The sequence below is a fragment of the Grampus griseus genome (assembly GCF_964374135.1).
Source record: "Grampus griseus genome assembly, chromosome: 10".
In the NCBI taxonomy this organism is placed as follows: Eukaryota; Metazoa; Chordata; class Mammalia; order Artiodactyla; family Delphinidae; genus Grampus; species Grampus griseus.
The window spans coordinates 67917415-67931746 of NC_139004.1; the positions used below are offsets into that span (position 1 = coordinate 67917415).

The 14332-nt window shown below is 46.9% G+C and overlaps 1 protein-coding gene across 1 annotated transcript; it reads left to right on the plus strand.

Annotated features, from left to right (window-relative positions):
* Positions 1-28: 28 nt before the first annotated feature.
* ALAS1 (5'-aminolevulinate synthase 1) lies at positions 29-13883 on the plus strand. Its single transcript, XM_082664839.1, has 11 exons — positions 29-185; positions 1154-1372; positions 4526-4753; positions 5520-5669; positions 6081-6303; positions 7381-7565; positions 8414-8593; positions 8926-9090; positions 11192-11460; positions 12178-12340; positions 13569-13883. The coding sequence occupies exons 2-11, from the start codon at positions 1174-1176 to the stop codon at positions 13727-13729; spliced, it is 1923 nt and encodes a 640-aa protein (XP_082520965.1). The 5' UTR covers positions 29-185; positions 1154-1173; the 3' UTR covers positions 13730-13883.
* Positions 13884-14332: the final 449 nt, after the last annotated feature.

The window sequence follows — 14332 nt, forward strand, 5'->3', positions numbered from 1 at the left end:
GGCACGCCTGCGCGGAGGACGCCCCGGCCCATGGCGCATGCGCAGCTGTCTATCTGTGTATATTAGGACGACTGGGTTCGCGGCCTGAGGATTCTCGCGGATAAGGGCAAGGGTTTGTTTCTACCCTTGTTTGGGTACACGCCGCCGACGCCGCCGACGCCGCCTCCGCCGAGTCTCCCGCGCAGGTGAGGGCCCCGCGCTCTGGATGCTGCGCGGCCGGGGACAACCCCCGCGTGTCCTGCTTGCCTGCGCCCCGCTACTCCGGCCATTGGGACCCCATCCCCCACCGCTCCAATCACCCGCCGCCTCGGGGTCAACTTTCATATGCCCGATCTTCTACCTGATCGGCCCCCTCACGGCGTTCCCCGTTTAATTGACCGCTTTCGAATTCCCTTCTTAGACACCTCCCGTTATTCTCGAGCTCTCGACGCCCCGGGTAACCACAGACCTCCCCTGCCCAGGACCACCACTTTCCACCAGACCCACGGCCCTCATTTTTTAGCCCTTGTCTCTTCCCAGTTAGCCCCAGCGGCGCTTCCCCTCGTATCCCTGGCCTTCTTTATGCCCCCTCCTTTCTCAGTTATGCCCAGTTCACGGAGCTGTAGGGGCATAACCTCGGGGAAATCATGGCCTCAGGAACCCAGGGCCGGACTGGATGCCTTCTTGGGGTCTGGGAGTGTAGGGACCCGGAGAAGATCAGGATCCCTAAGAGTCTTCTCTGCCTTGATGGATGACAGTGGCTTCTTCCCTGGCCTCACTTCTTCACCTGGGTGGGTGCCAAGGTGTGTTATCTGCACTTCTGCACTGTGTATCTTCCTCAAGGAGCCTCTGACCTCCTAAACCTGTTCCTGACTTGTCCCTCCTGTCCCACCCCCTTGGTTATGGATCATCAGTATTTACCGTATTTGGTAAAGTAGTTTTGCAGGTGCCTTTGTATGGAGCTGGGGAATGAAGGTGATCTGGGTAGAGTGTGGTCACCACTTCTTAGTTGAGTCCCTCATCAGTGCTGTCCTTAGACATTTTTGAGTGAGACTTGTTAGTATCCCACAGTACCCTTGCTATAAATTTCAGGTGACACCTGAACCCAGTGACCTTGGAGTGGTATTTGCGTGATTATTAACAAGTGTTGGTATCACTCCTCATCTTTGTACAGGATCAGTGCACCTCCGGGACATGGAGACTGTTGTTCGCCGCTGCCCATTCTTATCCCGAGTGCCTCAGGCCTTTCTGCAGAAGGCAGGCAAATCTCTATTGTTCTATGCCCAAAACTGCCCTAAGATGATGGAAGTTGGGGCCAAGCCAGCCCCTCGGGCCCTGTCCGCTTCAGCAGTACTCTGCCAGCAGGTCAAAGAAACCCCTCCGGCCAACGAGAGTAAGTGTCCTTAGCAATGAAGTAGAGAGTGGTGATGTTTGCATTCATTACAAGACCCTGGAAGCAATTCTCACGCACAGTGCTGATGAGGGTCACGCGAGGCGGTTACTTGGTGCCAGGGTCAGTTCTCTGCATAGATTATCTCATGGAATTGTCATCCTAACCCCACAAAGTAGGCAGTTTTAGTTTTCACATCTTTAAAGGTGAAACAGTGGCCAGCATTCCACCTTGTGGATTGCGTGTCAGTGTCTGTTGGAGTTTGTGAGTTGTCAGTTCCTCGTTCATGTAAATGTAAAGTTGGAATCTTTATGTAAAGTTGGAATGTAGATGCTTGTAGCTTTTAAACTTGTGATTTTTTTTCTTCTTTTTTTTTTTTTCCTTGCCTTTGCTATGTTGCCTGACCTGTGCCTTTTGCCCTCAATTCCTTTCTGTGCTATGCCTTCCCAAATTCCTGGTAGTTTCTTATGCAGTCACTTATCATACCTTATCTCTTTGTCTGGCTCCAGACCACATAGGCTATTCCAGGCTAAACCATCTTCAAAGTCATCTCTACCTGTGAATTTTTCAGTTAGGTTAGGCTACACTGAGGTATCAAGCAACCCCCAAATCTCAGGGCTTAACACATAAAGATTTCTGTCTTGTTCACACAAGGTCCACTTTGGGTCATCAGGGCAATTCTGTTCTAAGCAGTGACCTGGGGTTCCACACTCTGGTGTCCTACAGCTTTAACTCTGAAATAGGTGGCTTTTGGGTCACTATTGCATAAGGGGAAAGTGAGAGGGTCTCAAACCAGCTCATCTTTTTAAAACTTTTCATAACAGTAAATTTCAATTATGAACAACAATAATCAATCCAGGGCCAATTTTGCTTCACTTGTGTCCCCATTCACCCCGCCTGCTCCCACTGGATTAACTTGAAACTGATTCCAGAAATTTCCTCTGTAAATATCAGTATGCACCTTTAAAAGATATGACTTCTTTCTTTTTTTTGCGGGCGGGAGCACACCACGTGGCATGTGGGATCCTAGTTCCTTAACCAGGGATCGAACCAGTGGAAGCGCGGATTCTTAACCACTGGACCGCCAGGGAAGTCCCTATGAGTTCTTTCTAAAAGCACCATCACAATACCATTATCACACCTAAAAAATGATGCAATTTCCTAATATCATCAAATACTCAGCCCCACCAGCTCTCGGATATTTTAGCCAGGAAGCAACACACAACATCCATTGGCCAGAACTCGTCACACGGCTCCAACTAAATGCACGGATGCTAGTTTTCTCTTTTTTTAATTATGTTTTTTACTGTGGCAAAATGCATATAACATAAAACTTACCATCTCAACCATTTTTAAGTGTACAGTGGTATTAAGTACATTCATATTGTTCTGCAGCCATCACCACCATCCAGTGTCCAGAACTCTTTTCATTGTCCCAAACTGAAACTCTGAGCCAACTAAATACTAACTCCCCATCCTCCTCCCCCAGATCCTAGCAAACATTATTCTACTTCCTCTCTATGAATTTGACTACTCTAGAAACCTCACATAAGTGGAATCATACAAAATTTGTTAAAGTAGTGATTTTTTTGACACGTGTCTTTTTTTTGTTGTTGGCACGGCTTGCGGGATTTTAGTTCCCTGACCAGGGATCAAACCCAAGCCCCCTGCAGTGGAAGTGCTGAGTCCTAACTACTGGACCACCAGGGAATTCCCTTAACACATGTATCTTTATTTTGTATATGAATTTTTAAATTTTGCTTTTAATAAAGACATCAGAGATTTGGTTTTGGTCTGTCTTTGCCAGGAAAGAACGAAGCTTTTCAGATACCACTTAATTCTAGGGAATAATTTACCTTACAGGCTCTGTTAGTTGTGTTTTCTGGATGTGGACTTGTAAGAAAAGAATGTTTTTTTTACTAGAAAGCATTTAATCCTTTCTAGGATTTCTTTCCCTCTTTACCATTGTTTAGGAGTTAGTTATGTTTTTTACCATTCTGTCCCTAGCAGTAGATTCCTCTTCTGTTCCTGGTTGAGTAAAACGTGACTTATCCACTTGGTAGACTGCCATGCATCCATCACAAATGATATTCACAAACTATTTACTAGCTTATGTAGATCTTTATAATGAAAAGGGCAGAATAAACAAGCATATACAGAATAAGTACAACTTTTTCTAAATCTACACATAAGGGGTAAAGAAAGATAATATGCCAAGTTGTCTGCAATGGTTATGTTTTGAATAATAGAACTCTATTTTTCTAGACTTCCTACAATGAATATGTATTTACTGACTTTTATAGTGAGTGAAATGAACTTGAAAGCAGGTTTTTTTTAAATTTTATTTTTTCGCCGCACAGCATGCGGGATCTTAGTTCCCACACCAGGGGTTGAACCCCTGCCCCCTGCAGTGGAAGCGTGGAGTCCTAACAACTGAACTGCTGGGGAATTCCCCAAGGCAATTTTTTTGCTTTCCTTTATAGATTTTAATACAAACTGTATTGAGACACTGCCCAAGTTGTAGGAGAGCCTAGCCTATGACTCACAGGAGGATTCCAGAATGATGAAGAACGACTTCTCTGGAAGGAAGATGAATGCATTTGCTCAAGGGGAGAGGGAAGTCTAGAAGCTTACCAGCCAACTGCATTAAGTCATGAACTTCTTTGAGGCATTTAGAGAAAACTGGTAGTTTATCTGTTAAGCAATGGCAAGCTTTTTTTGGTCAAGAATCTGTTTAGAAAATATCAGCAGAGAAAAAAACCGTATGACCACTTCCAGTTACCTTCAAGAGTGTGTCCTCGCATGAAATATGCTGAGTGTACTTGGGGTAGATTTACTGGAAATAATTCAACTCAAGAATGCTGGGCTGTCTAGAACTAGAAAATACTACTTTGGGGATTTATGAGTGAGAAATACTATGGGTTTGAGAGGTAGGTGAACTGTGCCGGTTAACTCTTCACAGGAACATTGTGTCCAGTGAGGCAGATGAGAAAACAGTTGATTTAGCAGAACCTAATAAGAATAAACTTGTCTTTGGATCATGGGATAGAGTAAGTATAAGGTTTGTCTTTGAGGCAACAAGAGAAAGAAACAAGTGGGCTTCTGTGTACCGTGCAACCAGATCTGATGCTTCCGTTTTAACATTTCCCCCCTCAGAGGACAAAACTGCCAAAGCCAAGGTGCAGCAGGCTCCTGATGGATCCCAGCAGACTCCAGATGGCACGCAGCTTCCGTCTGGACACGCCTCCCTTGCCGCGAGCCAGGGCAGTGCGAGCAAATGCCCTTTCCTGGCAGCCCAGATGAGCCAGGGCGGCAGCAGCGTCTTCTGCAAAGCCAGCCTAGAGCTTCAGGAGGATGTGCAGGAAATGCATGCCGTGAGGGAAGGTAAACAGATGACATGAGCCATCAGAAGAGCGAAGAGGTTCTGTGGCTCTTTCAGACCCTCAGATTTATGTGTGAACTATTATTAGGGTAGTATTTGTGTCAGCACCTTCCTGTTTTAGGGCCGAGGAGGAAGGTCATCAAGATAGAGGACTGTATGGCAAAATGTGGGAGTTATTTTTCTGTGTGTGTGTGTGTAGGATGTAACCAGCTTTTACAGTAATTCTTTAATTTCTGAAAATACCCCTCAGGCATAAACTATTACCAGTGCCCTTTGTTTCTTTCCCACCATTTGGTTGGATAAAAGGTAAAAAACAGTGTTACTGCAGTAAGTGCTAGTTTTAGGACTCCCAAGCTGTGTGTCTTAGTGGTGGTCATTGAGTGGCAACCTTAATTCCACTTGTGGCCGTATCCATGGAACACATAAGGTCCCCAGAAGTTCTCCCCAGCAGAAATGATACAAGTGGCTGAAATTGTTTTCTGTGAAAAAAATCAGGGTGGGGGGGTGTGATGGGGAAGGCAAACCAGCCAGAATAAAAAAGCTTTGGACTTTAATGTTCCTCAAAGCTGACTGGTAGCTCTGAAAACAAAACCAAACAGTAACTAAAGAAGAAGAAAAGCTTCATACACTCAGTTACATCTCACTTTCGTTATGATGGGCTATTTTTGTGAACTAGGCAGTAAGCCATTTTTAACAGTATGTCTGGAAGGTATTGTAGACTCAGAATAGAACATTGGTCCCCTTTGCCTCTTGTTACTTTTGTTACAGAGGTTGCCCAAACCTCAGTGAATCCCAGTGTGATTAGTGTGAAGACCGATGGAGGGGAGCTGAGTGGTTTGCTGAAGAACTTTCAGGACATCATGCGAAAGCAACGACCAGAAGGAGTGTCCCACCTTCTTCAAGATAACTTGCCAAAATGTGAGTCTTCTTGTTATTTGCCTGATGCAGGAGAGTTTATAACTTAAACATACATCAGATTAAACGTATAATTGCATGGTGAGTTGTGGATTAAAAGCCATGTCTCTTGCTTGATGCAAGTAGATGCTCTTGGCTATAGTGAATGCCAGTCCTATTGATAGCCTGCCTCATCTCTCTTAATACCTACTGTCTGCTCACGGGGTCAGACATTGTCATTTGAGACATACACAGACTCAAGATAAGGATGTCAAGGAACTTGCCCAGATGAGTACTTAGTACTTAGTACGTTAGTTTGTCCAGAATCTCCTTGCTCCCAAATGGCCAAGCTGGGATTGGAACCTAGGTCTTAACACCAAAGCCTAGATGTGCTTTTTAACCGTCAAACTGTACCATCTTTTGTTCGGTTTTTAGCTGTTTCCACTTTTCAGTATGATCATTTCTTTGAGAAGAAAATTGACGAGAAAAAAAATGACCATACCTATCGAGTTTTCAAAACTGTGAACCGGAGGGCGCAGCTCTTCCCCATGGCAGATGACTACTCAGACTCTCTCGTCACCAAAAAGCAGGTGTCCGTCTGGTGTAGCAATGACTACCTAGGAATGAGTTGCCACCCACGGGTGTGTGGAGCCGTCATGTAAGTAGCCTTCAGTTTTCAGATGTCACTGGCACGTCACTGGCATGACTTAGCAAGACACTGATGATTTATAGAAATTGGATCTTTTATGAGGGGGGATATTCAGCAGCTGAGAGTGTGCCATAGCAAAATGCTCTTCTTAGCCTTTAAAAATATGTACAGGTTACTTTTAGAGAAACTCTAATGTGTAAATAGTTGGTGGAGCCCCTTTGTGAGAGTTTTTTCTGGGCTCATTGACTACACATGTCCACTTACTACCCCTCCACAGGCAAGTCTTGCACAGAGGCTTCCTGGCTTGTGGCTGTGGGTGGAGAAATACAAATCGAGCAGCACTGGATGGTAGAGGGACTGCCCTGGTGCTACAGTGGTTAGGACTTCACGCTCCCAGTGCAGGGGGCCCGGGTTCAGTCCCTGGTCAGGGAACTAGATCCCACATGCATGCTGCAACTAGGGAACTAGATCCCACATGCATGCTGTAACTAAGAGTTCACACACGACAACTAAGGAGGCTGCTTGCTGCAACTAAGACCCAGTGCAACCAAATAAATAAATATTTAAAAAAAAAAAAAAAAGGGCTGGTAGAGCCTGTTGTTCATGTCCTTCAGGAGGTTTGCCATGGCTAGGAACACTTGAGAGAGTTGCTGGTCAAACTCTCCAAGCAGGCTTGCTAGAGAGAGCCCAGTCTGAGGTTTAGTAATAGAGATAGCCTAACATTACGGGACTGGTTCACAAAGAGTTTAGGTAGCCACCATTCAAGATGTCCCTCTAGAGCCTGAGGTCGTGTTATTGGAGAAAAAGATGTTTGTCAGAGAAAAGAAATCTCAGTAAGTTAACTAAAACTCAACTAAGATTGTTAACACTTGCTCTTGATGTTCCCTAGAGGCCTCATGTGTTGAGACCTTCTCCCGCCCAGTCTAGAGATGAAGTGGGTTGAAACTTGTGTGAACTTCTGGTTCACAGGGAGAGAGGTGCTACCTCAACATCAGTTTCAGTCTCCTGGATCCTGGAGGGAGGAATGTTCACATCGTATTCAGAACCATGAGATTTATTTTCTGTCTGCTCTTTTTTTTTTAAAAGGGACACTTTGAAACAGCATGGTACTGGAGCAGGGGGTACTAGAAATATTTCTGGAACTAGTAAATTCCACGTGGACCTGGAGCAGGAGCTGGCTGACCTCCACGGGAAAGATGCAGCACTCCTGTTTTCCTCGTGCTTTGTGGCCAACGACTCGACCCTCTTCACTCTGGCTAAGATGATGCCAGGTAGGAAGCTGTCATGGGCGCCTTAGAGTTTTCTGGCTTTCTTAGTAGTAACAGGAATATTGACAACAAAGAAAGCTTACCAGAACCACTCAAGAGTTATGATAGTAACTGGAAGCATTTGTTCTTGAACTGAGCATAAAGCGTTAACTGTACATTATAAATGCCAGTAGAACATGATAACGATAAAGAATCAGATTTGCAGGGCTTGTCTTTAAGCTAATTGCTTCCAGTGTGCTTTGTACTCTAAGAAAATCCTTTGGAGAATTCTCTTAGTTATGTGTAGTTATCTTTCTTTCTAAAAAAAAAAATTAATTTATTTTTGGCTGCATTGGGTCTTCGTTGCTGCGCACGGGCTTCTCATTGTGGTGGCTTCTCTTATGGTGGAGCATGGGATCTAGGCGCACGGGCTTCAGTAGTTGTGGCTCGCTGGCTTCAGTAGTCGTGGCACGTGGGCTCAGTAGTTGTGGCATGCAGGCTCTAGAGCACAGGCTCAGTAGTTGTGGCACACGGGCTTAGCTGCTCCGCAGCATGTAGGATCTTCCCAAACCAGGGATCGATCCCGTGTCCCCTGCAATGGCAAGCCCTGTAGTTATCTTCCATTGAGTTTGGAGTGAGACAGCCAGATTTAAAAGCAGATTAGTTGCATGCCACTGGGTTATTTTATACCTATGGGCCTTCTCAGAGGAGAAGCACTAGTTAGTTATTTTTCCAGGAAGAAACTGCCACACAGGGTCTTTGTCCTACTGGGCAAAGCAACATTTTCAGGTCAAAGTCTGTTGTCCTTGACTGTCGAGGAAATAATTTGTCTTTGGTGCAGATGGCAATAAATAGCATTTTTGTGTTGTTAGGCTGTGAGATTTACTCTGATTCTGGGAACCATGCCTCCATGATCCAAGGGATTTGGAACAGCCGAGTGCCAAAGTACATCTACCGCCACAATGATGTCAACCACCTCCGAGAACTGCTACAGAGGTCTGACCCTGCCGTCCCCAAGATTGTCGCATTTGAAACTGTCCACTCAATGGACGGTAAGTCTAGGTAGAGGCCAATCTGAAATCTTAAATGAAAACAAGGCCTGAACTTCTTAAAAGTGTGATATTTATTTCATTTTTGTAGTTTCTTTTCACTTTGCCAGGATTTTGTAGTTGCGGGACACTGTATAGATTGGGATGAATGTAGATATTCTACTCTGGCTTTTACTAGGCTCCAAACCCCAAGGTAATCCAGAAACTGGGGGAAGTTAATTGGTTTCCCCAATGTTAGAAATATCTTAGAACGTACGTTGTTGTGTTGTAACTCTTACCAAAACAGAAATTCGTGAAATAGCAAGCACTTCAACGCGGTCTGTGGTCTCTCCTAGGGGCAGTGTGCCCACTGGAAGAGCTGTGTGACGTGGCCCACGAGTTTGGAGCAATCACCTTTGTGGATGAGGTCCATGCGGTTGGGCTGTACGGGGCTCAAGGAGGAGGGATTGGCGATCGGGATGGAGTTATGCCAAAAATGGACATCATTTCTGGAACACTTGGTATGTACACTCTGCATAGTCTGTAATCTGCACTAAAATTACATTCTTCTAACAAGGCCAAGGACTACTGGTCTAACAGGTCAGGTGAGGAGATGGTCTGGTAGCATCTAAAGCCTGGGTCACTTTTTTGAGTGAGTTTTTCTTTCCTCAGTGAGTGGTGGCACAGCTTATCAGAATCCCTTGAGTCATGGCATGGCCCCCAGAATCAAAGTAAATCTCACAGCCTAACATGATAGAAGTACCATTTGTTGCCATCTGAGCTCATTCCAAACATAGTTGTGGCTTTAGGTATACGCCGTGGCAACAGCCTTTACTCTCTGTGCGTCAGATTTTTCCCTTATATTAAAAAAAAATAAAAAAGAAGAATTGTAGTGCTTTTCTCTTAGAGCTGCAGGTAAGGCATTGTGCTGTGAAGCACTGAGCTCTGTGCCTACCGGGTGGGAACATTCCAGTTCACCTGGCTACTTTGTATTTCCTCTGCTCCTCCCAATAGAGGGGCCGTGTCTCTTGGAGCAACTCCAGACTCTTCCAGACTCCATAGCCATGCTGCCTGCTGGGTGTAAATCTTGCATGCTTAATAACTCACTAGCTGTGTGACCTTGGGTTTATGGTTAACTTCTCTGTGCCTCAGTTTCCTCATCAATATGATGGAGGTAACAATAGAACCCACCTCAGCTTGGAGAAGATAAATGAACTGTATACAAACAATTACTGTAGACATTCTTTTGTCTATGAGGTAAAAATGTAAACTGTACAAATTTTTTTTTTTTTTTTTTTTTTTTGGCTGCATTGGGTCTTTGTTGCTGCACACAGGCTTTCTCTAGTTGCGGCGAGCGGGGGCTACTCTTCATTGCGGTGGGCATGCTTCTCATTGAGGTGGCTTCTCTTGTTGCAGAGCACGGGCTCTAGGCACACGGGCTTCAGTAGTTGTGGCATGAGGGCTCAGTAGTTGTGGCGTGCAGGCTCAGTAGTTGTGGCACACGGGCTTAGTTGCTCCACAGCATGTGGGATCTTCCCGGACCAGGGCTCGAACCCGTGTCCCCTGCATTGGCAGGCGGATTCTTAACCATTGCACCACCAGGCAAGTCCAACTGTACAAATCTGAGGATTTCAAAAGTTAGTAAGGCAGCTGGAGACCATGTAGTGGTTAGCTAAAGTGCCACTTTACAGCCTGCAGTTGGTAAAGGAAGGGCAGGCAAAAAAGAGCGTCCTTCAGCACCGTGAAGGGGCGTGAGAACGTCGTGCAGACCAGTAGAGCCTGGGGCCTCGCAGGGCAGAGCCTTGCCAAGAGGAAAGCTCTTGTTCATGCGTCCTAATTCCAGCAGCCCTTTTCTTGTAAAGAGCTCTTATGACGTGGGCTCTTTGAAGGTATGGTCACTGTGAGATGAAAAGGGCTGGAGAGAGAGATTTTCCACTGTCAGAGATTATACCAACCCAGCAGTGCGTGGGGCTCAAGCAAGACTGTTAATTACAGAACATAATGTTAAGATCAAGGAGGACTCTTCTGGAGTCCTTAATCCTGAAACCCGAGATACCGATTATACAAGGGGACTTAACAAGAATTGAAAAATGAGGCCGGCCCTAAATCAACCCTAACAGGGTCTGAGTTTTCATATTTATCCAGCAAACACTCCTTGTCAGAGTTTTGTGGTTACTTAAGTAGAAATTAATACCAGCCCTGCCAAAACAGTTAATGTCTTAGCTGGGTGACATTCCGGCCTCAAGGGTAATTCTCACAGTGAGCCCCCCGCTCAGACCCTGTCCTGGAGCAGGCGCAATGCAGCGCGAGGGGGAATGCAGCCAGCCTGGGTGGGAAGGGAGGTGGCACGTGGGGTTCAGGCACGCTGTCATCAGTCGCCGGTGCCAGGCCTGGTCTGGAGACCTGTGCTTTGATCCTGGTCAGACACCAGCTTGGTCTTGTGACTTTGGTCAAGACCCTTTCATAACGTTCTCAGCTTTTTCCCGTTTGCAAATGGGCTTGATTTGAGTCTTAGGGCAAATAAAGATGAGGAAGAGAAGAGTGAGTGCTCTGAGGCTCTGCAGCCCCTGGCTGTGCACACTTAGGGCAGTTGCTGTAATAAATGAGCCTGTCTCCTCCCAGGCAAAGCCTTTGGCTGTGTTGGAGGGTACATCGCCAGTACGAGTTCCCTGATCGACACCATCCGGTCCTATGCGGCGGGCTTCATCTTCACCACCTCCCTGCCGCCCATGCTGCTGGCTGGAGCGCTGGAGTCTGTGCGGATCCTGAAGAGCACCGAGGGCCGGGTGCTTCGGCGCCAACACCAGCGCAACGTCAAGCTCATGAGGCAGATGCTGATGGACGCCAGCCTCCCAGTCGTCCACTGCCCCAGTCACATCATCCCCGTCCGGGTAATGAGCGGCCTGTGATTGGACTCGCTGGGGGCCGGGGCTCCGCACTCAACGGGAGATGTCCTGGTTCATGCCTTCCTGAAGTTGGGCTGCGGCGGGGTGACTGCCAGGGCAAGGGACTGTAGCCAGTGGCCCTCTGCCGTGTTTCTGCCTTTGGTTGACTTCACAATGAGAATGAAGCCTTTGAACCCAGCAGGCTGGAGCAGAGGTTCCTCCTCCAGAGCACTAGCCTTGACAGGGTAAACACAGAGCTTGTATCTGGAAAGCTCCGGAAGCCTGAGCTTGGCTAGCTTTGAAGTATGGCTTTCTATTCATTTAATTTTGAAACGGGTCTTGCTTTGCCTGCTACAAAGGGTAGCCCTGTTGGTGTCACAGTTGAATTCATCTGAGTAGTGGAGCTGGTATAAAAGCTACCTTATCCCCAGGATGCACACGTCCAACTACAGTCATACTGGGGTCACAGAAGCTCCTGTTTCCCCCATTCGGAGTCTGGGTGGGAGATCAGTGTGAAATTTACTTCTAATATGGTTTCAGTTCTCTGGTCTGTAGTGAACAACACTGGACCCTTTAAGTCGCAGGTGTCTGGGCAGCGCTTTACCTCTGTGCCAGGCTTGCATACGCGGCTCCAGCCTGAGCCACGTGGGCACGCGTGTCACTAGTCTGCTAAGAGGTGGTCCATCCGGTTCTGGTCTTACCTTCTGTTATCATCAAACTTAGGTTGCAGATGCTGCTAAAAACACGGAGGTCTGTAATGAGCTAATGAGCAGACATAACATCTATGTCCAAGCGATCAATTACCCCACGGTGCGCCGGGGGGAGGAGCTGCTGCGCATCGCCCCCACGCCCCACCACACACCACAGATGATGAACTACTTCGTGGGTGAGTAGCCAGGGAGCCGCCAGCACCTCATGGGAGAGTGGCATGAAGCTGTCTTTTCAGTGTCTATAATTGAAGCCATTCAGAGTCATTCAGATTTGTCTCTTCTTTTTCCAAGTAATTCAGAATGTTCTCGATGGTATAAAACTGTAAAAGACACTTAGTCGTTTGCGTTCACTTCGGGAGGGTGCAGTCATTTGGGAAGTGCTGAGGGAGGCTGCTAATCCACTCACTGTTCCCATGCCCCTGTCTGTGTGACTCAAGGATGCCCGGTCACGGCTGTTGCAGGAGAGATGCCTCTGAAGGCCTAAGTCTGCCCAGGCCTCCAGAGCTCAGCTCTGTACTTCTCTCTGTTCTCTGAACCAACTCCACACAAACCCCTTCTGATGAGAGTCATTGTTCAGCATTTTATATTCTCATAGTTCTGTAGAAGCCAGTCCTTCACCCCCCCCCGCATCCACCTAAAGGCAGAGACCAACGGGCTGCTCCTGGTTGCCTCTGCCTCAAAGGTGCGTTCTGCTCCTGAGCCGCCACCCCTGTCCGAGGTGTTTCCCCTGCCTGGAGCCTTTAGGGCTGCTCTGCTAGGAGTGCTCAGCCCGACACAGTGGAGCCATGTGGGAGCAACTTCTTTCCTGAAGGCATGTAAAGGAAAGCCAGAGTCGGGTTTTGTTTCTCTTTTTTTTTTTTTTTTTATAACAGCCTATTAAGATGGAATTCACATACCGCAAATTCCACCCTTTCAACGTATGAAATTCAGTGGTTTTTAGGTAATGTGGTGCAACTGTCACCACTCTGATTCCGGAACATTTTCATCACCTCACAGAGAAACTGCACACCCCTTAGCAGCCCCTCCCCATCCCCAGCCCCCGTCAGCCATCAGCCCTGATCCACTTTCTGCCTATACATTACATTTTATGTAAGTGGAATAGTACAATATATGGCCCTTTATGCCTGGCTTCTTTCACAGCACAGTGCTTTCAAGGTTCAGCCATGTTGTAGCATGAATCAGCACTTCATTTCTTTTTATTACCAAATAATCTTCCTTGGCACAGATCTACCACATTTTGTTTATCCATCAATTGACGGATGTTTGGGTTATTTCCACTTTTTGACTATTACGAAAATAATGCTGCTGTGAACATTTGTGTGCAAGTTTTTGTTGGGGGCATGTGTTTCCATTTGTCTTGGGTATGTACTGCCTTTAATTTTTAAAAACTGTTCCTCCTCACAGAGAATCTGCTGGCCACGTGGAAGCGAGTTGGGCTGGAGCTCAAGCCACATTCCTCAGCCGAGTGCAACTTCTGCAGGAGGCCGCTGCATTTCGAAGTGATGAGCGAGAGAGAGAAATCCTACTTCTTTGGTATGAGCAAGCTGGTGTCTGCTCAGGCCTGAGTGTGTCACGCCCTCAATTACTCCACCTAACCCCAGGCCACATTGTATCCAGGTAGTCAGTTCTCCAGAATTGTCTTTGTATGTGAATTAAATTATATTAAATTTTAATCTGTAGTAAACGTGTAGTCCTGAAAATAAATTCTTGTCTAAATCATGGGTCCTCTTTTCATTGGCTCCTGAATCAAAAAATCATTCATCCCTTTAAACTTGGTCTGTATTGTTGAGATGTATGAAGTATATAAAAACATCCTGGTCCTCTGGGAGTGGCTCCAGACCCTGCTGGGATAGCAGGACCTCCCAGTCCGCAGGAAGCTAGCAGGTCTTTAATGCGAGCCAGGTGGTGGCGCAGCTGCGCCCCAGCCTGAGCAGTTCTGAGAGCAGTCACCACAGGGCACCACACGGCGGCTGTTTCACTCCGAGCCTCTCCCCACACCTTACGTGCAGTCCGCGCTGCAGCGGCTTCTCCCCTTCCGCTTTCCCTTCCCAGCCACTGCCTCCCTCTCACACTTCCCTGTGAAAGTTGGGCAGTCGGGCTTGTCTGTCACCAGCAGGTCCTCCAGCGCCAGCTGCACCTGTGATCGCGCCCCTCCCCTCAAAGTGGAG